Source organism: Phragmites australis, chromosome 12 (assembly GCF_958298935.1).
Source record: "Phragmites australis chromosome 12, lpPhrAust1.1, whole genome shotgun sequence".
Classification (NCBI taxonomy): Eukaryota; Viridiplantae; Streptophyta; class Magnoliopsida; order Poales; family Poaceae; genus Phragmites; species Phragmites australis.
In genome coordinates, this window is record NC_084932.1 from 32,295,531 (window position 1) to 32,318,948 (window position 23,418).

At 50.0% G+C, this 23,418-nt stretch overlaps 4 protein-coding genes and 1 pseudogene across 4 annotated transcripts; 3 read left to right on the forward strand and 2 right to left on the reverse strand.

Annotated features, from left to right (window-relative positions):
- Nucleotides 1-34: 34 nt before the first annotated feature.
- Nucleotides 35-2,421, forward strand: LOC133886044 (receptor homology region, transmembrane domain- and RING domain-containing protein 1-like). The gene is made up of 2 exons (XM_062325777.1): nt 35-862; nt 1,713-2,421. The coding sequence occupies exons 1-2, from the start codon at nt 300-302 to the stop codon at nt 2,221-2,223; spliced, it is 1,074 nt and encodes a 357-aa protein (XP_062181761.1). The 5' UTR covers nt 35-299; the 3' UTR covers nt 2,224-2,421.
- A 377-nt stretch (nt 2,422-2,798) lies between these two features.
- LOC133886546 (universal stress protein PHOS32-like) lies at nt 2,799-3,728 on the reverse strand (annotated as a pseudogene).
- Nucleotides 3,729-4,590: 862 nt separating this feature from the next.
- Nucleotides 4,591-5,061, forward strand: LOC133886547 (probable E3 ubiquitin-protein ligase ATL45). The gene has a single exon (XM_062326215.1). The coding sequence runs from the start codon at nt 4,591-4,593 to the stop codon at nt 5,059-5,061; it is 471 nt and encodes a 156-aa protein (XP_062182199.1).
- A 336-nt stretch (nt 5,062-5,397) lies between these two features.
- Nucleotides 5,398-5,964, forward strand: LOC133886548 (RING-H2 finger protein ATL51-like). The gene has a single exon (XM_062326216.1). The coding sequence runs from the start codon at nt 5,398-5,400 to the stop codon at nt 5,962-5,964; it is 567 nt and encodes a 188-aa protein (XP_062182200.1).
- Nucleotides 5,965-6,437: 473 nt separating this feature from the next.
- Nucleotides 6,438-8,883, reverse strand: LOC133886817 (vacuolar protein sorting-associated protein 2 homolog 1-like). The gene is made up of 5 exons (XM_062326672.1): nt 8,613-8,883; nt 7,899-8,029; nt 7,217-7,321; nt 6,850-7,110; nt 6,438-6,736 (listed from the first exon to the last, which is right to left on the reverse strand). The coding sequence occupies exons 1-5, from the start codon at nt 8,647-8,649 to the stop codon at nt 6,596-6,598; spliced, it is 675 nt and encodes a 224-aa protein (XP_062182656.1). The 5' UTR covers nt 8,650-8,883; the 3' UTR covers nt 6,438-6,595.
- Between the last annotated feature and the right edge of the window lie 14,535 nt (nt 8,884-23,418).

Here is a 23,418-nt window from a genome sequence, read left to right on the forward strand (position 1 = left end):
GAGTGTTAAGCATTTACATAAAAATTGTAATTTTTGATGCCAACAAATACTGCAGGTGCTTACCACCTGACAAAAAATTCAGTCGCAGACTAGCCCTTAGGAGCTTCTAGAACAACCATCACTCCAGTTTCTAGTGCTGACAAGAGATGAAACATGAGAGAGAATGCCATACGTGCCGATCATCTTCACATGCATGCGTTCGCTGCTGATTAACCACCACCATCACCATTTTCGTTTCACCTTCTCTTATATATATATACCCACCACTCCAACATCAACACTTGCATCTCCCATCAACCATGTCGTCCACCTTGGCACTAGCCATCACCTTGGCTCTCGCCGCCATTGTCGCCGCGGCGGATGAGCCGTCCACCGCGAACCTTACCCTCCACAACCTCTGCCCCTTCCCGGTCTGGCCGCTCGTCACGGCCAACGCTGGCCTCCCTTCCGTCCCCGTCGGCGACGACGGCGAGCCCGTGGGACGCCTCGACGGCAGCGGCGAGGGCCTGGCGACCCTCGCGTTCCCGCCCGGCGCGTGGTCCGGCCGCGTGGTGGCGCGCACCGGCTGCGCCGAGGACGTGGTCGACGCGTCGCCCGTCCGGTGCGAGACCGGGGACGCGCCGCCGGTGACGGTGGCGCAGGTGAGCGTGGGCGGGCCGGGCGGGCTGGCGGCGTACAGCGTGAGCTTGGTGGACGGGTTCAACGTGGCCGTGGTGATCACGCCGCACGGGTTCGCGGAGGGCCGGCAGTGCCCGACCCTGGGCTGCGCCGTGGACCTCGGCGCGGTGTGCCCCGGAGACGCCAGGGCGCCGGGGGGCGGGTGCGGGGCCGGGGCGACGGCGGCGGGGGTGTTCAAGGAGAGGTGCCCCGACACGAGGACGAACTCGACGGACGTGGAGGCGACGCCGCAGGATTGCGTCGCGCCCGGCGAGCTCAAGGTCGTCTTCTGCCCGACACAGGACAGAGTGAACCGTCATCACTAGGCAACCATGGAGAAGCGACGTGGAATAAGAAGCGACACCGTACCGCTATATGTGTACCACGAACATGGGGAGATTAGTTGAGTACTTTGCGATGCAATTAGTCGTAATAATTAGCTAGTTAATTTGCAAGTCATATTAGTGATTCAAAAAATGGAAAAAATTATGCAGCGGTGTTGGAGACGCTCCTCCTGCAGCGGTGGACTATGCGTGTGCAACACCATCGGGATGGCCGTCATCTATCCTCAACGTGGATCTCAAAACGATGAACGAGATCTACTCAATACTAATTATATATGTCAAGTAAAGAGCATGCAGGATAAGTTTTCATTTCTACATGATCCACCCCACGCTTTGGAGACAGATGGCGGCCATCCAGTTGGTGCTGTAGCTAGAGGTGTCTGTATAAAATTTTCGTCCAAAAAAATGGAATATGTATGGATCTTAACCTTGAGGTGATCAAGTCTCATCTGTTTGGTCTGCTCGTTGAAGTATTTCACATGTAGTTCCAAGAACAAAGCAACAAGAAAGAACAGAAACAGAAACAGCCATGAACCCTCGTAAGCATCGCTGGTGGCCTTGTCCGCTTGCGCCATTCATACGCCATTGCCCCCTCTCAAATTCATCTCGTTGCGCCATACGCCATTCATTCGTTGCGCCCACACGCGCACGCCTTGATCATGCTTCACCTACCCATACTCGTGTGCCGAAGCTGTCGTCGATCATGAGCAGCGCATCGACGTACCGGACGCCGGTGTTCATCGGCCTCCTGGCCGTCATGTGCTTTGCCGTGGTGCTCCTGATGCACCACTGCGTCCTCGTCACCTGCTGCCACGCCGCCGATAGGAGGCGCCGCCGCAACCACCACCGAGGCGCCGCCACGGCGGGCGGCGCGCGGCAGCAGCAGGAGGAGGAGAGCTACAGCGTGGAGCTGAGCTCGTCGTCACGGGTGCACCTAGTGCAGTCGGCGGCGGTGGTGTGCCCCTACCGGAAGGAGGAGGCGTGGAGCGAGTCGACGTGCCCCGTGTGTCTGGCGGACTTCGCCGACGGCGAGGCGGTGCGCGTGCTCCCCGAGTGCATGCACTACTTCCACGCCGACTGCATCGACACCTGGCTGCGGGGGAGCACCAGCTGCCCGATGTGCCGCGCCGAGACCACGCCGACGCCCACCCCCACCCCCGGGTCGCTGCACCACCAGCTCTCGCTCTCCGTCTCCCTCGAAGAGATCCTCGTGCGCACGTAGCAGCGCCTCCCCTCCCTGGATTGGAGTACCGACGGCGTACCTTGTGTTAGAGGCTTAGAGCAACCATGCCGGGCTCGCCGGAGACGATGGCCGGCGGGGAAGAACAGGGGAAGCTGACTAGGAGGAAGCAGAGTGTTGCTCTGTTTCGTTTTCAGGGGAAGAAGAGTAGAGCAAAGCAGAGCGTTGGTTTGATCCATTTTCGAGGGAAAATTGAAAATTAGCTGGAGCCATTTTTTTTCTTTTTCTGACATTGATTAGAGCAATTCTAATCAATTCAAAATGTCACACCACCGAGAAGAATTTCTTTTTGTCTCCCTAACTACAAATTATGACCGTCTCGTTGTTCAATTTTCAAAATGGTGACCTACATGTCATCAACATTAATGACTATTCTAATCGATTACGTATCTTTGCTAGTATAAAAGACCTGTACTGAGTTTGACCCAAATAATTCCGTGCTATAGGAAGAAGAAATCACCACTCCTTCTCCTTAAACGTAATTAAGCACAGATCTCCTACGTGTTCTTCCAAAAGAAGTATCTATTATTGAATCACGAGTAGATTGCCAATTTAAACTAGTAGGTGTACATCTTGGTCGGAATGCTTGTAATCTAAAACATCGAATAAAAAAACAATGTATGATATAGAAGTTAACCAAGGTACAGCAATTGCAATATCAAGACAGTAAATAAAGGAATTTTTATTTATTTTAACCTTTCTTAATATTAGGGTCTATTTGGCAGTGATCCGAATTATCTTATAAATGTCTCAGTTACGGATTCTCCATAAAAACATTTCTCTAGTAAATTATAATCACTTCTTAAAATTATTTGGCTAACTAGCTGGATTTGATTTCTTGATAGAGAGAATAGTGGTGCAATTAACCACTTTGCCCTTATGTTGATATAGCATTTTTTTTTATTTTCAATAACAATATTAAAAATGAGTAGTAATAAATTAGAGACGCATTGGTGCACGTAGTAGTCATTAGCGCTCCCAAATCTACTTTCCTTGCCCTGCACGAGGTGTCAAAGCCTCGACTGCCCAATATCAAAGCGGACAAGCCGAGGCACTCGACTTCGAGGCAGAGTCGCTCCTTCATGTCTTGGTCCTTGATGATGTGGATCTCGAAGGGGATCTGTGTGACAACGAGAAGTTGTGTGAGGTCCTGTGCCTTGGTGGGCGTGAAGGCATCAGAGTCCTCCTCCTACTTCTTCTTCGCCTCCTTGGGCTTCTCAGCGGGTGTCGGCGTAGCGCCTCAGTTGCGTCAGCATCATGGTTGTCATCAACAGAGACGGGGATGGAGCCCCAGTTGGCACCATAGAGGACAGATGTGGGGGTAGTCGTGAAACAGCAATGGTGGCATCCCCAATGCAAAGGTAGTTTTGGATGACCCACTTGACGGCAAAGGCGGACTCGTTAGAGAGGTATATGGTGATGCAGATGTAGCGGTGCAGGCAGGACTCTTCAGAGAGGTAAGGTGGGCTAGATAGCCACCATGGCATGTGCCGCAAACAAGCAAACCGATGGCAGCTCAGACAGTGAGCTATCATAGTTAATGCCCATGGGTGGTTCGCGATATTCCAGCCATCTCTTATTCGCCTTCCAGTCACGGTGGCTTGAATCGAATCGGGCTTACACTCGATCTGATCATGGCGGGGGATGGGTGTAGGAAGAGACGAGGTAAGGCAAAGTAGGAAGGAGGGGTCCGTTTCACGCGCGAGTTCAATTCAACGAAACGTTTTGCCCATTTCTCTCCAAAACGTTTCTCCATATAGTGTGTTTGTTACAGATTCTCGAGAATCCAACGAGAAACATTCCAAATTCATCCATCCAAACACACTCTTAATCTCTTATAGACTATATTTTCATAAACTAACTACTTTGATCGCGCCAGTGGTCATGGCGTGATAAATGACTACTATCATGGGACTAAAAAAGTTTCAAATAAAAAGTTGTGATAGGAAACGTGCCACATCGCGTATTTCCTTTAGCATGGTAACTTTGTTTTGTCGCGCCACTGTAAAAAGGTTAATTCTTGTAAATATAGTCCGGTAGGAGTCGGTATTAAAATATTAAAATAAAAATGTTAAAATAAATAAAAATCTCCGAACGTCTGCAGTTAATTACTCGTCACTAGATAGTAGATTCCTCCGATCCGATCTATCAAGATACGGAGAGATCCAGGCTATTTCTTCATTTCTTTGAGCATGTAGCCATCTATCGATCGCAACAAGTAATTAAGCCTCGTTAGCGTCGTCGTTAGTCCCCGTTCCTTATAAAAACATGACGATTAATCTTAATTTCGTAAGGTGATTAGCCTTGACCACCTTACAATTTCGTAAGTTGGTGAGTCGTGATCGATCGATGGCCGATAACAGCGGCGGCAACACCAACTCGTTCCCGTACTACCAGCGGCCGTACGGCTCCGGCATGTCGTGGCACTACAAGGTGGCCGTCGCCGTCGTCCTCAGCTTGGCCATCGTCGCCGTTCTGGCCAAGCTGCTCCGCTTCTGGCTCCGCTCGCTCAAGGCGCAGGAGGCCGGCGGCGGCGGTCATAGACCGCCGAGCGATGGCGGGGACAGGGCACGGCAGCAGCCGGCGGCGGTGGCCGTGGAGATGGTGCAGTCGGTGGCGCCGCTGGTGTGCACGTACCGGAGGGCGGACGGTTGGCGGGAGGCGACGTGCGGGGTGTGCCTGTCGGAGCTGGCCGACGGCGAGGCCGTGAGAGTGCTGCCGGCGTGCATGCACTACTTCCACGCCGCCTGCGTCGACGAGTGGCTGCGCGCGCGCGCCACCTGCCCGCTCTGCCGCGCTCCGCTCACCGCCGCCGCCTGACGAACCACAGTGTGCGTGTACATATATATATGTAGAGACTGACTGGTTACTATGATGTGTGCTCGTGACTATGTAAGACGTATATTCGTCGGAGATGTGCGACATTCTAGAGGAGCTGATGTGCTGCCTTGTGATATCGGGAGGTGATTGAAAACTTCAAAGTTTTTGGTCGGCTGATCAAACCTTAGCTTAGTAGACACGTAAAGAAAGATCGAAAAACAAGAACACTACTTGGGAAAACCGCACCCTAATATCCTCGTAAGCGTCGTTAGCCCGCTCCTCTATAAAAAGATGACGATCGGTCGATATACCAATCATAATCTGGTGACGAAATCGATGGCCACAAGCAAGGGCGGCGCAAGCAACGATGGTCACATGCAGGACGACGGCAATCCGTACCGGCGGTACACATCGTCGTACTACTACGACAGGCAGCATGAGGACTCCGGCATCATGGTGAACCAGAACACGTACGAAGCCATCGTCGTCACCTTGGTCTTCGTCCTCGTGCTGCTCTGGCTCCTCTGCTTACTCCGCAAGCGCAAGGAGGTGCAGGAGGCCGACGACGGAAGTCGTCGCGGACGACCTTGCCCGAGCAACGACGATGCCGGAGGAGGCGGGGACAGAGTGCGGCAGCCAGTGGCGGCCGCTGGGGCCGTACTGGAGATGGTGCCGGCGGCCGGACCGCTGGTGTGCACGTACCGGAGCGCGGACGGGTGGAGCGAGGCGACGTGCGGGGTGTGCCTGTCGGAGCTGGCCGACGGCGAGGCCGTCAGGGTGCTGCCGGCGTGCATGCACTACTTCCACGCCGCCTGCGTCGACGAGTGGCTGCACCTCCACGCCACCTGCCCGCTCTGCCGCGCTCCCCTCGCTGCCGCCGCCGCCGCCGCCGCCGCCACCTGACCTACGTAGCTCGTAGCTAGTGAACTATCTACGTACTGCTCACTGCAGTAAATTAATTTGGTCTCGCGACTGGTTCCTACAATTTGCATGCAGTGCTCGTAATAAGCTGCTTGGAGGAATTCCAGTCTCCTATGTTTTTTTCCCTCGAAGATGCTATACTTCAACTGGTGATGCGGCCACTTCTAACTCCTGAATCAGTTCGTAGCAGCGACCACTGCAGTTTTACCTTAGCATTGCACTTGCAGTTGCAGGTTGCAGCAACATATTTGTTCTCACTACGTCACCAAGTTTCACAGGGAATGCCACCAAGAAAACAGGGGGAAATGCTTAATAGAACTAGTGTTAGCAAGGAACGTGTGAAATTCAAACCGAATTCATTGGTCGCCAAATTAGTCGAATGCAGCACTGCCAGTACCACAAGTAGAACATGGTACACAACAGTTTCTGAATCATGGCCAGAGTGCATTAGGAAGAGAACGCGAAACCTAGTTCATGGTACTAGATATTCTATATGCAAGGGGCAATGACAAACATACTGCAAATGAGATGTGAAAAGGATTGCCAAAGTGGTTATATTTATGGTACACAACTACAAACAAAGTGTATTGAATATTTTGTCAGACTCCAATGATCACATCTTCCTCAGATTATCAAGCCGCGCCTGTAAGTCATCATCTATTCCACCATCCGCCCCACCTGCGGCTTCAGCTTGAGCAGGAACTTTTCCCGCTGCGACCGGCTTAGCAACTGCAGTCGCAGGAGCCTTGACAAGCTGGGTATAAGGAAGAAAGTCAATGTTGCATACACTATCATCCATCAAACTACTAAGCACTTGCCAGTGTAGTCTATTCGAGGATCAACATTAGAATGAAGCAAGATTTTTACCTCAGAGTTGATGTCGATGCCAATTTCGTCAAGGACTTGGCTAACTAGTTCTTCTGTTTCTTCCTCCTCCTCATCACCCTCCAAAGCATCATCAATGGCATCGCCCATCACTTCACTAACCATCTCCATCTTCTCATTCTGCATCTCGAATTCCCGCATTATCTTCTGAAGTGCAGGTAGATTCATCTGCCTGTTCATTTGTGACATAGCTTTTGTGACACCCTTCATGGCTTCACCCATTGCTTGTGTTGATTTCAGCGTCTAAAAATTAAGCACCAGTTATTAGGAGATTTTACCCAGGGTTCAACATCAGAAATTCCACAGTATAATGAAGCACTAAGAAAAGGCGAGTCAACTGAGTTTGCACCTGAATACGAAGAGATACACCTTGTAGTTGGGACTTGAGGGCATAGAATTTTGTGATCTGGTGTCTTGTGCGGATAAGGTCCTTTGCCATGACTTTCACAGCTCCCTGTAAACAATACCCAGCACATCAAAACATGCTATTATGAGCATGTTTGCCTATGTTAAAAAATTGAAAGTTGGCATTTGTAACAGAAGAAAGCATGCGAGCAACAAACATACATCATATAACCTAAAGTTTGAAGGAAAAGATTTCAACATCGCATAAACAATGAATTTTGTATTCTGGAATAGATAATTTCAACATGGTTGTATACTCACACAAGTGCACGTTAAAACAATACCCAGAGAGTTAAGGAACAGCCAGATACAAATAGGGATGCCGTATTTGATGCGCTTGATCAAACCAATACTGAAAACACCACAAGTTAAAACCATGGCTATAGGAAATTCAAGGAAGAATGATATTTCAAACGATCTTCTTTCTTGCATCGTTTTGCTACAAACAGGCATATTTCTTTCTGCTTAACTTCATTTTTTTTACTGAATCTACATTACTTCATTGGTAGGTTGGAATGCTACCACAGCTCACAAATGCACAATGCTAAATTAACATTCACAATGACAAAAGGAAAAGGGCTGGATCAGCTCAAACAAGAGGTAAGGAGATTTTCAGTCGTGCGCACCATCTGTCCCTGCTTGGCCACCTTCTTGATCTCGGCAATGAGCTTCTTCTCCTGAGTTTGCAGGCCCTGCCTCTCCCTCTCAATGTCCCGGATGGACTTGTCCAGCATCCGCTTATTCTCCCGCAGCAGCTCTGTTGTCAAATTATTGAACAGAGGGAAACAGTCGAGTACATAAAAATCAAACAAAGTCAACAGCAGAACATATCCAATTGTGCGGGATAACAGTAGCATTACAGGGCTCCAGTTTATTAGGTTACGTGGTTTCTTTAGCAAAAGAATTGACCAGAAGGAAGCATTACAAACACAATCCCTTAAGTTTGTTGCATTGCTTCATTGACTGCCTCTGTCAGAATAGTAACTAGACGAACTTGACACACACAAAAAGGAGGAAAAAACAAGGTTTTATCTCTATAGGCGTCAAACTAGACGAAATTAACACCTGCCTAACTAACTAAAAACAAGGTTTTTGCTTAGGGCTGGAAGCTAAACAATCTGATTAGGACGTTGCGGGAGAAGTAGGGTTGTCCCGTTTGGCGGGTGAAACAAAAAAAGAGATTAACACGGCTAAAAGATCCAGGTTTTTTTGGCTCGTTAGCGGGGGTAAAAAATGAAGTTTGACGATTGCGCATCAAGAACAAAGAGCAAAAATGCCCGATTTGTCGGTTCTCGCCCTTAATCGTAATCTGTGGCGAGAAAGAGGATGAAAAGAGATACCGGCTGGGGTCTTCTTCTTGCCGAATATGAAGCTCATGGCGGTGGGCGGGGGAGGACGATGGCTTCCGATCCGGCGATTGGCGGAGATCCCCCTCTTCCGCTTGCCGCTTGCTGAAGAATCTCTCCCTCTTCGCTTGGGATTGGGCTTGGGATTGGTTGGAGGATGCTCTGCTTTGCTTTTGGGTTGATTCGTCGCCAAGGCTTTGAAGCTTTCCCCTCCCTGGAACGGAACGCGCTTTCTCCAGGCTGGGATGGCGACTGCCGACTGGGTGCGTTTTGTCAACGCAACCAAATCTCATCTCTCCCCTTCTCTAATTAGAAATTCAGATTAATCTAAAAGAAAATGGAAAGGTCAATTTTACCACCCGTTATCCGCGAAAGTCTGTTTTTCCTGCGTTATGTGTACCGGTGATAATATTAGATGCGATAATATTAAATATAAACTTAAGCATAGAGATGCGAATATATTACGAGAGTACTGTTAAATGAATATATCAAGAGTGATGATGTAGTTTGATTTAGATGAGGTATGAAAAAGAAGGAGATATTATATACTAATTTTTCTCATAATCTTTTTATTTATTTTTATTAATGAAATAAATCTTATATCTATAGTCCATAACGATGTCAGAAGATTGAAGGACGAAAGTGAATAATAAAATAGATAAATTATTTAACCGAAAGAATAGCAAAGAAAAAAGTAACACGAGAATCAACTTGTATTTTATACCGTAGAGACTAGATATTATTACTCCCATAACTACCAATAATAAACAATATGTATCCCTGAATTTTCATCATGTGGCCTCGTATCAGCCTTCCATCCTCTTTCTCTCTCTTGGCTTCTTCATGCCATGGCAGGACTCAGGGAGAGGGAGAATAGATTTTCATGATAGTTAAGAAGGCAAAAATGGATTTTTTAAGAAAAAAAATCAGAAATTCAGGTTTAAAGGCAGCCGGCCCAAGCAACTCATGTGGAGATATGGTATACGGCCCAACCCTGCCTGCTACACCGCTAGGACAGAGTGACTAGTGTATGCCAGGCCCAGGCCCAGGCCCATGACGAGGAGCATCGTCCAACCATCACGCTCGCATCTAGACTCTAAGAGCCAAGAAACAGCAAAAAGAAACAACACAATGGATATGCAGAGTATCATACTTGCTGTTAACTTGGCAATTTCATCTATTGAAAAGTTAATAAATTAACCAATAGCGATGGTCATTAGAATTCTTACACTCGAGAGGGATGAAGAATGTGTGCGCTAAAACTAACCCATCATGAATTTAAACCGAATCATAAATACAATAGTACATTTCGTTCTTGCTTTTTTTTTTTTATGGCAAGGCGAGGCCGAGGACTCGAGAGGCAGTGAGGGTGGCAGACTAGGGTTCAGAGCTGTGGGCGGTGGAGGAGGCGACAGAGGCAGCGCTCTGCACTTCGGAGGCAACACACAAGAGGCGAAGGGAGGACGTGAGATAGGTGCAACACCTGCAGGCCGAAAACACAGTTGGACACCAACCATCAAAACGCAACAGAAGCCCAGCTCACAACTCGACGCGTGTATTTTTTATACATGTTCATTCGATAATTTATTGTATTTAGTATTAATTTTGTTCATCTATATTGGGTTATCTAATAAAATAATGTCTAGATCTGGCAGATACTTATAATCTGATGGATGCAAGTGTGCGAGGAGATATTCAGGTGGATCACACAATTTCCTAAGGATTTTCGGGGATTTCAACCACCATATGGAAGCATCTAGAGACCGAGACAAACCCAACCGAAGAAAAAAACGCCACAAGAGGAACAACATTTGCGAAGTGCAAAGTTTGAAGTGCCTTTGAAAACCTAATATAAGACGAGGGAAATCATATCAGAAAAGGGGATCGACTACCAACCACAACACAAAGGCTGATGCCCAAGGGCTTTCCACCATGCTTCCACTCCATCTCCATTTCCACACCATTTCTCCATTAGAATTGGCAATAAACATTGTATCCGAGATCCGAAGGTTGTAATCGACAAGATTGTTGAATCGGGTTATTCTACAACCCCTTTATTGTTTATTTCTCCATTTATTTAGACCATGTTTCGCCTCCATTTTCCCTGTGCATGTGCGCGAGCGCACTCCTTTATGATTCATGAGTAGTTAATGTAGGGTTATGTGATGCAGATCGGGGATCCACTAGAGTTTTGATATAATCGGTATGATGATCCTTCTCCATAGGAGATGTGTGAATATCAACTTCACATTCTCTTAGCCCTAGTGGACTTTGAGGAAGACACTATTAGGTGTGAAGGGATTATAGGCGGCATCACGATAGACCATGCCTTGAATTCCCCGATCATTGATGCGGGGATAAATGGAGACCCATATCTTAATGCTATTGCCTAGGGATTTCCCCTTAATTCACTTGCAGAGGTAATATTATGGGACACTGAGTGTGGGTTATAAGGACATGTAAGACCAGATCAGACTCACTCATCTTAGGCTCCGTCCTCATATCAATGTTACTAATATTATTGTGGTACCCATCAAATTTATACACTCTTTAAACCAAAGTCTCAAGATGCTTTTTATATATTTGCTATCGGTTATTTATTTTTAGTACATTTACTTCTGCAATTTACTTATATGCTTGTCCTTTTATTGTCTTGCTGCATTTACATCTCTCGTAAATCAATTCCTATTGTAATTTATTTCTTTTATTACAAAACACCAAAAGCATAGGTTGTTACATTCGTGGGAATCTTCTGCTTCTTATGGATACAATACTCCTACTCATTTGAAATAACCTATTAGTAGTGAACCGTGCACTTGTGCACTTGTGGGGCTTCCAACCATCAGAAGTACAGGCCAATACTACAACCCCGACGATGTGAACCGGTAATACATGACATATGTCGACAGGCGATACGCGGAGAGGCAAGCGATGGGTAGGGATGAAAACGGACGGGAACGGTCGGGAAAACTCTCTAACCGTTTTCACTTTCATATTTTCTCTTCCGAACGGAAAAGAAAACGGGATAGACGGGAACGGGAAAAAACAAAAACTATCGGACATAATCGGAGGGTCGAAAACGAACCAATCCGATCGGGAAAATACCGATATCGGTCGGGATTCAAAAACACAAAATGGAAACACCGACCTACAGAACCATCAAGACATGTCAACATGTATAAGTTTAACATTATCTTCAGATAACACTGAATTAATAAGTTTAATGAACCAATCCAATCCGCAAGTCGCATTAAAGTAAAAAAAATATCATATGATTTTTCGATTCACATGACATATCATTTTTTATCAATATTTGACTCAAACAATACAAGATACGAAGATACAACAACATAAGTCTTAGGACCGAGCAGTAGCTCGGTTGGTTTGCTCCCAATGACAGACTGATAGGGACGGTCAGTCGTGGGTTCGATCCCTAGGATCGACCCACGAGCCTTATTGGGGGTTTTTCCTTAGTAGTTAGGGGTATGCACATACGTGCCCGTTTAGCGAGAATATATCTATAACGTGTGTGCTTAGGACATGCACGCGCATGTGTGTTAGGCGTTAGTGTGATGTAAGTGGGTTATGTACGTCATATTTTGTACCCCTCTAAGAAAGAACCATATAAACCTTAACTCGATACTCGAGCATATAATAAATATAAGTGATAAGTCTCAACCAAAGATATAAGTGAGCGTAGGGTGAAAACGGACGAAAACGGTTGGGAAAACCCTCTACCGTTTTCACTTTCACATTTTCTCAGCCAGACGAAAACGAAAATAGAATAAATGGGAACGGGAAAAAACAAAAACGAACTGAAAAAAAACAGGATACGGCACCGGGACGAAACGGGATTTTCCCGTTCCGTTTTCATCCCTAGCGATGGGCACCTATTGGTAGTGACTCGGCACTTGCAGGGCTTCCAACCATCAGAACTACATGCCAATAGTTTGGTCCAGACGATGTGAACCGGTAATACACGACAGGTGTCAATAGGCGATACACAGAGAGGCAAGTGATAGGTGATATTCAGGATTAGTATTTAGTAATAGAATATTCAGGATGCCAAACCTTTTTTTAAAAACGATGGGATAAAATTATCCTAACCTATGTATCACATGATACGCATAGCTATCTCTTATTACAAAGTTGTAGCCCTTGCTACTACACCATAAAGCAACAAATAGTCCATGAAAGACAAACTTAAGTAAAGGAAACTCTCAAGCATATATTCTATTGCTAAACTTTCATACATTCTTGAGGAATATTTTTATCAAAGTAGTCTCCAAAAGAGTATACTGCCTGGCCTGGTCAACTATACAGTACATATAAACAGTAGTGCAGGAGAAAGCTAGTGGCAAATTAAAGTTCCTGAAGAGGACATGTAGGCCATGGTACACACTCCACTATGTCTTGACCGAAGATTACACAAAGGTGTGTCCCTTCCTATCTCAACAACCAGTTTATTAGAAGAAAAAACAACCAATTTATAGAAACAAACACCCGAGAGATAAGGAAGGGAAAAGTCGGTTGGGATATGCCACGCCCACCGTGTCGCGATAGACTTCATGCTATGGGTTCACCATGTCCGAGATGTGTCGGACAAATCTAGCATTATGGGGAGATAGATTTTTTAGTGTGAGATAGCCTAGCATTACGTGTGTTCTCTCTTCTTACCCTTGTTTCACAATGGATTTGTTAGGATATTATGCTTTAAATTAAAGATAAAGTTGCAATCTAACATAACTCCTCAACACCTATAAATACAGTCATTCTTATATTATATAATCTTGTACCAAATAGTTTTGATGGTCTTCCGTGGTTTTCCCCCATTGGAGGGTTATTCCACGTTAAATGTGTGCCTCTCATGTCCATTAAATCTAACACGGATGTACAAACTTTTCATCCACCTTAAATAGCAAAATTCAAGTCGGTCATGCGCTATGAATAACTGACTAAGTAGCATTCCCATCAATCATCAGGATGATCATTTGCTTAATCATGACCATGATGATTACCCGGAATACCATCCCAATAGTCCAGACACATGTTTTGTGCCTAAGATCGAACACATATCTTTCCAACATATAGCATCACAACAAAGCTTAAGAAAGAGTGAGTAATTAAATTACATTACAAATTCTTAAGCATGCAACTATTTACAATAATTTACACAAAAGAGCTAAACTAAGCAGCGGAAGATTAAACCTATCAACAATAAAATGAGGACAATGCTATATGCCCTTAGACACCACCTCAAATGCCACACCAACGAGAAGGATGCACTACTCATTCCCGCCACCGACATCGGTGGGCGTGAAGTAGTCAAACACCGCCTCTTCCTCACCAGTAAAACCTGAAAAAACAACGTGAGTACGAAGGTACTCGCAAGACTTAATCCATATAGGGCACGTATAAATAGTATTAATCCAAAGATTATACATTGAGCTATTAGCAAGAAAAGATCACATGATTAAGTAGAACATATGCGATCGCATCCTAGACACATATGTGTGAGCATCTAAATTTAACTGACAACCTCTCCAAACTTGTAACAACCTAAACATAACTGTAAACAGAACCAACTCCCAACATACAATATACAAACCACCACGCACATTTGTGACTCTACGACTGCTGCAAATAGACAGAAGGATGCTGATAACCGAGAGCGTGGCAATTCAAATGGTTCTTACACCCTGCATGGGGTACAACTTACCCACACGACTCGGGTCCATCCTTTAGACCACTGAGACAATCTTTCTCATACCCGAAACTACCCATTTGCACATACCCCTATAGCACTGGGGTTATTGCAAGCGTATCTCGGACACCTCTGGCTCCCCGCCACCTTGCTTCTCCTTACGCGTCATAGGGATGCACAGCAAGTGTCAGCACGACATATGATACTCGGTTCATTCGTCTATTATCCGAATATGTTATACAAAAAATGCTAAAGCCAACTGCAATAATAACCGGTGCTTAAACGATCCAAGCAATCTATAGCGTCCGGGTTCCTCTCACGACCTACCCCGGGGAACTCCACATCGGGGCAGGAGAAACACCCCTAGCACCACATATCTCGTCTCATCCTCACTACTCAACCAACTCAACATCATCGTTGTATTTTGTGAACACTAATTAAGCCCTAAGCTCGTGAGCAATAATCAAATCATTGCTCATCTTCTACCGATAGCCTATACATTGCTAAGCATATTAATTCAATCTTGTAACTTAGACAACAACATTGTTAACCAGGCTATAAGGATATGGATAATCAACAACTCAAGTTAGAGATCATACAACCAATATAGGTTCTACCCGAATAAGCCCGACACTTGATTTAATACATGCAAACATACATAAGACATAATTTATCAATTTTAGACTCCATTCAATTTGAACAAGAGGTGTAATATGTTTAGATGCTTACCTAGCTGCTCTGGTATCTGCCTAACGCTACCGGTACAGAACTCACATAATTTGTGTGGTTTGGCGTCGCCTTCGCTCACTTAGACTGGTGGCTCGACACACTCTAAAAGAATCACAGATGCAATGCATAAATAAACAACAACGAAAAAGTATGCATAAGATGCATGCTTAAATAATAGTAGAGCGTCGATGTTCGAAAATATTTGCAAAAGATCACTGAAAGATTAGGGTTTCGAAGTTTGAAACCCCATATAAGCTAACCAAATCCATCTAGCTTTCAGAGGCTGGCGGTCAGACCGACATTCAACTGGCAGTCAGTCCGCCGGCGTGTAGAAGGTTTTGGCCTTTGGTGGGGAGACCGGTGTTGGGCTAGTGGTCAGACCACCGACCAACGATCAAACCGGCCCTAGTGGCGGTCTAACCCCTGTATACGGTTTTCAACTCGGATTCTTCGACCTTAACTAGCAATCAGACCGGCCCTATCGGCGGTCCGACCACCAGACCTTACCGTCAACACCTTTGCGGGGTCGTCGACGAGGACTCCGGTGAGACCTTCGACGATGAAAGGTTCCAAAATGCTCTATAAAACTAGTGGAGTGCTTCTAAAATGAATTGGACAATATTTACCGAGTTAAACTCAAAATACCTCATGGACTGGATCTAGCCTAGGTTGAACTTGGGTCTAAACAACGTGAAGGTCGAATCGAGCTCGAAAACAACGGAAAAATGATAGGAGATACCTCAACTTAGTGTATGGCAGCCACCTACGGACCAATCCTCCCCTTTCTACATACCTCACTAACTCTAAGTTACTTAAGGTCTTTCTAACGAGCTCTTTCATCCTTAAAAACACTATTACAGCATCCCCTATCACTATTACAACATCCCTTATTTTTTTATCTTCAGCAGGTACTCTATTTTCTACCTTTTACTTCTCTTTTTCTCTCTCTGGGCCTGCTGTCAGCCTCTATGAACAGTACAGCTACAGTATTGTCAGTCTCCGTGAGCAGACGTCGTTTTCTTCCTCCGGGTCCACTGTCAGTCTCTGTGAGCAGTGTTACTACAGTGTTACGGGATGCTACAGTAGCTTCGCAGATTTGCAGGTCAGTTTCTCTCTCTGCAGCACTGGAGCAACACTGTAGCGCCGGATAACGATTCTGCTGGAGATGCTACAGTATATGAACAGTACACCGCATATAACTGTAGCAGCCGAATCTGAAAAATACCTCCCCTGTTGGAGATGGCCTAAGCTTTTTTTTATTAAAGAGACTCACACCCACCTGGAGTGAACGCCCCAGAGACAGCCGTCGGGATCGAATCCGGATCAGCTGCTGGGAGCTAGCGCAAGGAGCTACTCCTTGCGTCAGCTCCTAAGCTTAATTCGTCACCACCTTGATGAGTTTCGTCACGCGGCAGTGCAGTGCTGGTGACGTAGTACGTAGTAGGTAGCAGGCAGCTCTGCTCTGCTCTTGGTGCCGGACCTGGATCGATCGCGTGCTCCGATTTACTCCACTCGCACTCGCACTCGCACTGCATCCGTCCTCATCTCCTCCCCCTGAAAGTTAGGCAATCTGACCTCAGCTCAGCTCGCCCGTGGCGCCGGCGGCCCCACCATGACCATGCACGCGGCACGCCGCAGAGACCTAGCTCATTGCAAAGTCCATCACCAACATCTTTCCACTACCAAAAGACATACACAGAGATGAGAGATCGCTTCTCCTCTTGACGCGTCCACTACCAAAAGAAAGTTGGCAGCATCAGATAAAGAGAGGATCCATATATGAAGCCTTCTGGATGCCACGGATTCCTGCGGCCGGTTGTTATTGTCTGTATAACTCGTTAGTTCAGACCTACCTGCATTCGTCTTCTGATGAAACAAATAACCATCATGATCGTGATGATTGCCAATTTTATCCATGGGTTTGTTTTCCCCCGGATCACATCGGATCGAGATGATTCTCTCCCCCCCCCCCTCTCGTATGGTTGGTTTGCTCGTTCTCTTCTCCTGCCAGCTGCCGCAGGCGGCCTATTTTGCGCATGTGAAAAAATGGCCTTCGATCGCAGGCGGGTGCGCTAAACATCTATGAAAAGGTGTTTCCATCCACCTGTGTAGTAGTGTTGTATAGTAGTGTCTCTCTCTCCCCCCTCTCTCTCTCGTATGGTTGGTTTGCTCATTCTCTTCTCCTGCCAGCTGCCGCCATGCATGCATGATCATTGGTTACGAAGAATTTATGGAGCAGGCCGGAATCCAGGATCATCTTGCCGGCCTGCTCATTCATTTCAGAGACTGCCTGACACGGCCATCTCATATCAGTCTCTCAGCTCTCAATCGATGGATCTCAATGCTCATGTTCTTGTTCTGGCACTACTCCTCGTACGGTCATACCAGCATGCATACCATGTGCTCCGTTGTGACGTCTGTCTCTGCAACTGTCGTCGCCCACAACCTCCCATTCCTGCTCCCCCACAATCGCCACCACGACGCTGGAACGCGCACCCCTCACTTTTTCGCAACCGTTGCCCCGCCCGCGGCTATAAAACCCAAATCGAACCCCCGACCGAGGCTCCTCTTGCCCCACCGCGTTCAAGCCCTCAAACCTCACTGGGTTTCCTCCACCATAGCTCCCTCACGTTGCCGCCGAACCTCCACCGAGCGCCCTCACCGTCGTCGTGCCGCTCCGTCGCTTCTTGTCTGAGTTCAGGTCACCGTCCTCATCTTGATGTCCCCGATCGATCCCCGTTAAGTTCCGGCCGTTGCACGAAGCTCCAGCCATCACCAAACCTTCACCGTTGCCCTCCACCGTCGTCGAGCCGTTGAAGACCGTCCCGGTGCCAACGTGACCCCCAGGGAGGTTCGTCATCATCCCCGCACCCTCTTCCGCCGCTCGTCGTCGCAAACTGGCCGCTGGAGCGCAATTCTGACGACCCGCCTGAGCCGCGCCGCCACGCCCACCCATCGTCGACGACACCGACCGACGGAGCCTAGGTAGACCTCCCCCCCACCGTCCGATCGTTGATGAACGGCCATGATTAGATCCTCTTGTACCCCTTCGCTAGCCAATCAGATAACGCCATGTGTTGCATAATCCCAGTCAGCACTCATAGTCCACGTCAGCACCACGTGCCTTCCACATGTCGGCAACGTCATATTTTCGAGCCGAGTCTGCGTCCCAGTCATTGCTGACATCATCGCTTGCGTAGTAAATCAGGTTTTCCTTTAGAACAATAATTCCAAAAATCTAATGAATTCTGAGAATAGGTTTTTTAATAGAAAATTCTAGAAAATAGATTATGTTTTAAATTAAAAAAATTAATAGGTTTTTAATCCAATTTTAGTTCTAAAAATAGTTTAATGATTCAAATAAATGTTTTCATTTTTGGATAATAGTTTAGAAAATCTAGAATAATTCTACTAATATTTTAAATATGTTTTATTTAGTAAAATAAATGCTTTTAATGTGTTTTGTTGTAAATAAAATTAGTTTAATTCTAGAAATTTAAATAAATGTTTTAAGCCTTTTAAAAATTAGGTTTAATTCTAGAAAAATGGTTTTCATTGTTTTCAGCTGTTTAAAAATTTGTTTAACCGTAGCTTTTGCGTCATAACTCCGATTTGGGTGATTCTTGCGCTCAAATCTTCCAAAAATCGTAATCAAGCCCGCCTTCACATTTGTTTGTTGCATTAGCTTCATTTTGCACTTGCTCTTAGTGTGTTGTTCTCTCTGTGTGTAGATGATCTATCCCGGAGCCGTTCGAGAATATTCAAGATCAAGATTTTGACAACACTGAGCAACAGTCAGGCAAGTGTCATTGAACATCTTGCACCTATTTTTAGGAATTTATGTTAGTTGTTTATCCTTCATTGCATGTGTCGGAGAGTGAACTCCTGTCGCAGGGATCCCGAGAGACCCCTTTTTAGAGATTCGGCCGGGGGGATGATCCTAGAAAAGCTTGCACGGGAAATGAGCGGAAAAGGAAATAAAATGCGATGGCTTGCGGGGACACCGGGTTTTTGGACAGGTTCGGGCCGCGCGGAGGCGTAACACCCTACTCCTGTATGAGTGTTATATCTATCCTTGAAGGAGATCCTTCAAGGGTATATCTGGTTCTCGAGGGAGAGCTGTTTACAAAGAGCAGGAGGCTCTTATGTTCTAGCTAGCTGGTTTCTTGATTGTCTTGTGATCGGGGGTGGTGATTTCTTGTTCTTCGACTGACCTCTTGTTTTTCTCTTGTCCTCCTCTTTTTCGTTGTTCGTCTCTCTGTCTTCTCTAGCGTCCTCCTTCCTTTCCTTTTATAGATGCGCCGACCTCGACATATCCTGAATGGGAAAGAGGGGATGCCAATGCCCAGGTGCCACGGAGAAAGGCCTAATCATCTCATTTTGGTGAAGTGACAGGGGCGGTGGAGGAAGGCGGCGCGCATTCGACCACTAGCCGCTGCGGAAGCTTCGGGGCGCCACAAAAAAAAAGGCCCACCGGACAGCCTCAGAGGTGCCCGGTGCGCCCACTCTGTCTTGTTCTCCTGCCAGGGCAGGGTGGCAGGCCGAGTGCTTCGATTCTGGTAACGTTATCCCGAGGTGCGCAAGTGGAAACGGGACGGGACCCGTGCATTTAATGAACCCACGCCCCCCAGCCAGGGCATGGCCGGGTCTGACACTGGGGCGTGGGCAGCCGAGAATGTCAGGATGTCAGAATGCCAGGCCACGCGCGCCTATTAAATGCGGCATCGGGCCCTTGACTGGATGACACTCTGGCGACGGGGCCCTTTGAGTCTTTGAACGATCTTGCGCGAACCTTCTGGGGACCGAGTCCCCGCGGGCTGCCACGTGCAGCCCCGAGCACCCTCTCCCGAGCACTTTAGAGGGACCTTCGGGGCACCGAGTCCTCGGGGGCTGCCACGCGCAGCCCCGAGCACCCTCTCCCGAGTACTTCAGTGAGACCTTCGGGGCACCGAGTCCTCGCGGGCTGCCACGTGCAGCCCCGAGCACCCTCTCCCGAGTACTTGAGTGAGACCTTCGGGGCACCGAGTCCTCGCGGGCTGCCACGTGCAGCCCCGAGCACCCTCTCCCGAGCACTTTAGAGGGACCTTCGGGGCACCGAGTCCTCGGGGGCTGCCACGCGCAGCCCCGAGCACCCTCTCCCGAGTACTTGAGTGAGACCTTCGGGGCACCGAGTCCTCGCGGGCTGCCACGTGCAGCCCCGAGCACCCTCTCCCGAGTACTTGAGTGAGACCTTCGGGGCACCGAGTCCTCGGGGGCTGCCACGCGCAGCCCCGAGCACCCTCTCCCGAGTACTTGAGTGAGACCTTCGGGGCACCGAGTCCTCGCGGGCTGCCACGTGCAGCCCCGAGCACCCTCTCCCGAGTACTTGAGTGAGACCTTCGGGGCACCGAGTCCTCGGGGGCTGCCACGCGCAGCCCCGAGCACCATCTCCCGAGTACTTGAGTGAGACCTTCGGGGCACCGAGTCCTCGCGGGCTGCCACGTGCAGCCCCGAGCACCCTCTCCCGAGTACTGCTTTTACCTTGCAGGGTGGTGATATGTGGTGGGCGGCCGGTTTGGCCTCGGGACTTAGGGACCCCTGGTTCTAAATACACCGACAGTAGCCCCCGGGCCCGTTTGGCAGCCGATGGGACAGAGACTGCGAATGGGCCCTTCGTCGCGACCGAGGTCAAGGCGGGCCGAATGCCACGCGGCAAGCTTTCCGGAGGTGGCCCCTGCGGTTTCTAGACATCAAGCAGACCCCAACGGGCAAATGAGTGGACGCGTGTCCATACAACTTCCGAGGGGTGTGATAATCATACGGGCGGCCCGTGCGGTTGCCGCGCAGATCGAGGAAAATACGCCTGGCAAAATGCTGACATCGCGCGATCGGCGGGAGATTCGCCTGTCAGTTGCGTCGATCGAGGCGACACTTCGCCGAGCGAACCGTCGGGGCGGCAGTTTTTGAATTTTGAGATATAAAAGGGGGGAAGGATCGGTCCGTTCCCTTTTTTCACGCTCCCTCGCACTCGCGCTTCTGCTTCTTTCGTGCTTCTACTTTTCTCTCTCCTTCCACCGAAAACCACCCTCTTCTCCGACGAGATGTCGAAGGTTGGAGGGGGACGCCGGGATCGGGCTCCGATCAGCGTTTTGCCGGAGTCTCGCCTGAGGAATGAGGAGGCGGCGGACAAAATTAGGAAGCTGCTGGTGCCGGAGGGTCAGGAAGGCGCTGTGGCGGTGAAGCCGGCAACTCTGACGCCGGCGACGACCGTTCCCGGACGAACGGTCCTCTTCACCTCCTTCGTGGCGGCGGGGCTGGTGCCGCCGTTCTCCGCATTCTTCATGCAAGTGCTGGAGACTTACGGCATCCAGATGGCGCACCTGAGCCCCAACTCCGTCGTGGCGCTGGCGGTCTTCGCCCATCTCTGCGAAATGTTCGTGGGGGTGGTGCCGTCGGCGACGCTGCTTCGCCATTTCTTCGTCCTTCGACCGGTGGGGAAGAAGAGGGGGCACTCCACGGCGGATGTTGCGGGGTGCTGCAACCTTCGGCTTCGGGAAGGCCTGGGGGACCAATATATCCCCCAGGTGGTGCGCAGCAAGTGGGAGGAGTGGCGACGGGACTGGTTCTTCGTCGACACCGACCCCCACGAGCGGCTCGAACTGCCAGAGAAGGCGGCGGAACCTCGGCGATCGACGTGGGAGGCGCCGCCGCCAGAAGATGCGAGGCTAAAGCCGGTGCTGGAGCGCATCCTGGAGCTGCGCGAGTCCGGGCTAACCTCCGTTATGGTGGTCGCGGACTTCCTGCGACGTCGACTGGCGCCCTTGCGGGAGCGGGCCCGGCCAAGCTGGTTCTACACCGGGCCGGAGGACATCACCAGGACCCAGATCGGCGCGAGCTGGGATCTGGGGCAGGCGGAGCTGCGAGGGATGATCCGAGTGATCACCGGGTCGGAGGACATGAGCCGGGCGGAGCTTCCGTGGCCGGAGATGGCGCTCTGCGCCAATCCCGACCGGGTGGCTATCCTGAAGCGGCTGCCGGAGTTCGACGCCCAAGGGCCCGTGGACCGGCCAAGAAGCCGGAGTCCCGAGGCCTCCGAACTCCCTGGGCTGGAAGATCTCCTGGGCGAGGAGGGCGTTGGCGGCGCGGCGCAGGCCGGCGACGGGGCTGCCGCAACCAGCAGCCGCCGCGCCGGAGAAGAGGCTGCCCCCGAAGCTGCCGCGGAGTCGATGCCGGGAGACCGGGGAAAAAGACCCCGGAATTTGATCCTGCCGCCGGAGTCTCCGCCGTCGCCGACGGCAGCGGCGGCGTTCCCGGTGCTGGAGCCGCGCCTGGTGCGGATGGGGCCCGCGCCGACGCCTGCGACCACGCCGGCGACCTGCACGGCGGAGTCCGAGACTCGGGCGGCGGCACCCGAGGCCCGTGCTGTGGCCCAGCCGAGCCCCCAGCGGAAGAGGCGGCGGGAGGGGTCCGGACCGACGTCACCGGACCCGGACGTCCGGCTCCCAGCGGCCAAGTGGCGATATCGGTGAGTTATTTCTCTTGCTTTCCCATGGGTATTTTCGGCCCGAACTAAGTTTTGACTCTTTTACTTGTCTCCCGTAGGCCGGCCGCAGCCGTTGCGGCGTCGGAGAAGGAGCAGGCGCCAAGGGCGGAGCCGAACCTGCCCGCTGCGCCAGCGCAGGCAAGTGTAGGAACGGCGGAGGCGCCGATTGACGTGGAGGCGTCAATCGACGGGGCGGCTGTGGGGAGAGAGGTAGTGGCGGCGACTACGGAAACGGCGCCGGCGGAGCCTACCCCGGGCGCGGAGAGCCCGGGGCGGAGAACAGTGGAGGCGGATGCCTCGTCGGGACCGGTGGCCAAGGCGGCTGATGCAGGAGCGCAGCCGCCGTCCGAGGCCTTGGTTCCGGAGGAGCCTACCCCGGTCAGTCAGAGCCCGGGGCGGATGGCGGCGCAGGGCCCGGCGGAGAGCTTGGCCCCCCTGGAGGGATCCGGCGGAGAAGCCCGGGAGCCCTCGGCGCTCGCGGTGCCCGGCCGGCCTACCGATCCCTTCTCGGCCGCCATTGAAGGCGTCCGAGCTGCCGTCGAGCAGTTGGGCGCGGCGGTGGATGCCAAGGAGGGGGAGCTCGAAGCCGAGCGCGCCCGCCTGGCACTGGAGAGGGCGCAGCTGGCCGGCGCCCGAGAGGAGGCCCGTGCGGCAACCGTGCGGGAGAAAAAACTCCTTGATGACATCCGCGCGGGAGCCGCGCGGGAACTTGAAGACGCCGCCCGCCTGGCCGAGGCGTCGAGGCGGCAGGCTGCCGATGCCCTTGCCAGGATGGGGCAGGCGCAGGTGAGGGAGGCGGCGGTCACGTCCCGGGAGCGGCTTGCAGAGGAGCGGCAGGCCGAGCT

What these genes read in the sequence shown, in the direction of transcription:
- LOC133886548 (XM_062326216.1), top strand. Translation starts at nt 5,398, where the DNA reads ATGGCCACAAGCAAGGGCGGCGCAAGCAACGATGGTCACATGCAGGAC.
- LOC133886817 (XM_062326672.1), bottom strand. Translation starts at nt 8,649, where the DNA reads ATGAGCTTCATATTCGGCAAGAAGAAGACCCCAGCCG. An exon ending in CAAGAAGAAGACCCCAGCCG is followed by an intron (nt 8,030 to 8,612) that starts GTATCTCTTTTC and finishes ATTTGACAACAG; the next exon opens with AGCTGCTGCGGGAGAATAAG. An exon ending in GCATCGACATCAACTCTGAG is followed by an intron (nt 6,737 to 6,849) that starts GTAAAAATCTTG and finishes CCTTATACCCAG; the next exon opens with CTTGTCAAGGCTCCTGCGAC.
- LOC133886547 (XM_062326215.1), top strand. Translation starts at nt 4,591, where the DNA reads ATGGCCGATAACAGCGGCGGCAACACCAACTCGTTCCCGTACTACCAG.
- LOC133886044 (XM_062325777.1), top strand. Translation starts at nt 300, where the DNA reads ATGTCGTCCACCTTGGCACTAGCCATCACCTTGGCTCTCGCCGCCATT. An exon ending in GCGGGGGTGTTCAAGGAGAG is followed by an intron (nt 863 to 1,712) that starts GTGCCCCGACAC and finishes GATCATGAGCAG; the next exon opens with CGCATCGACGTACCGGACGC.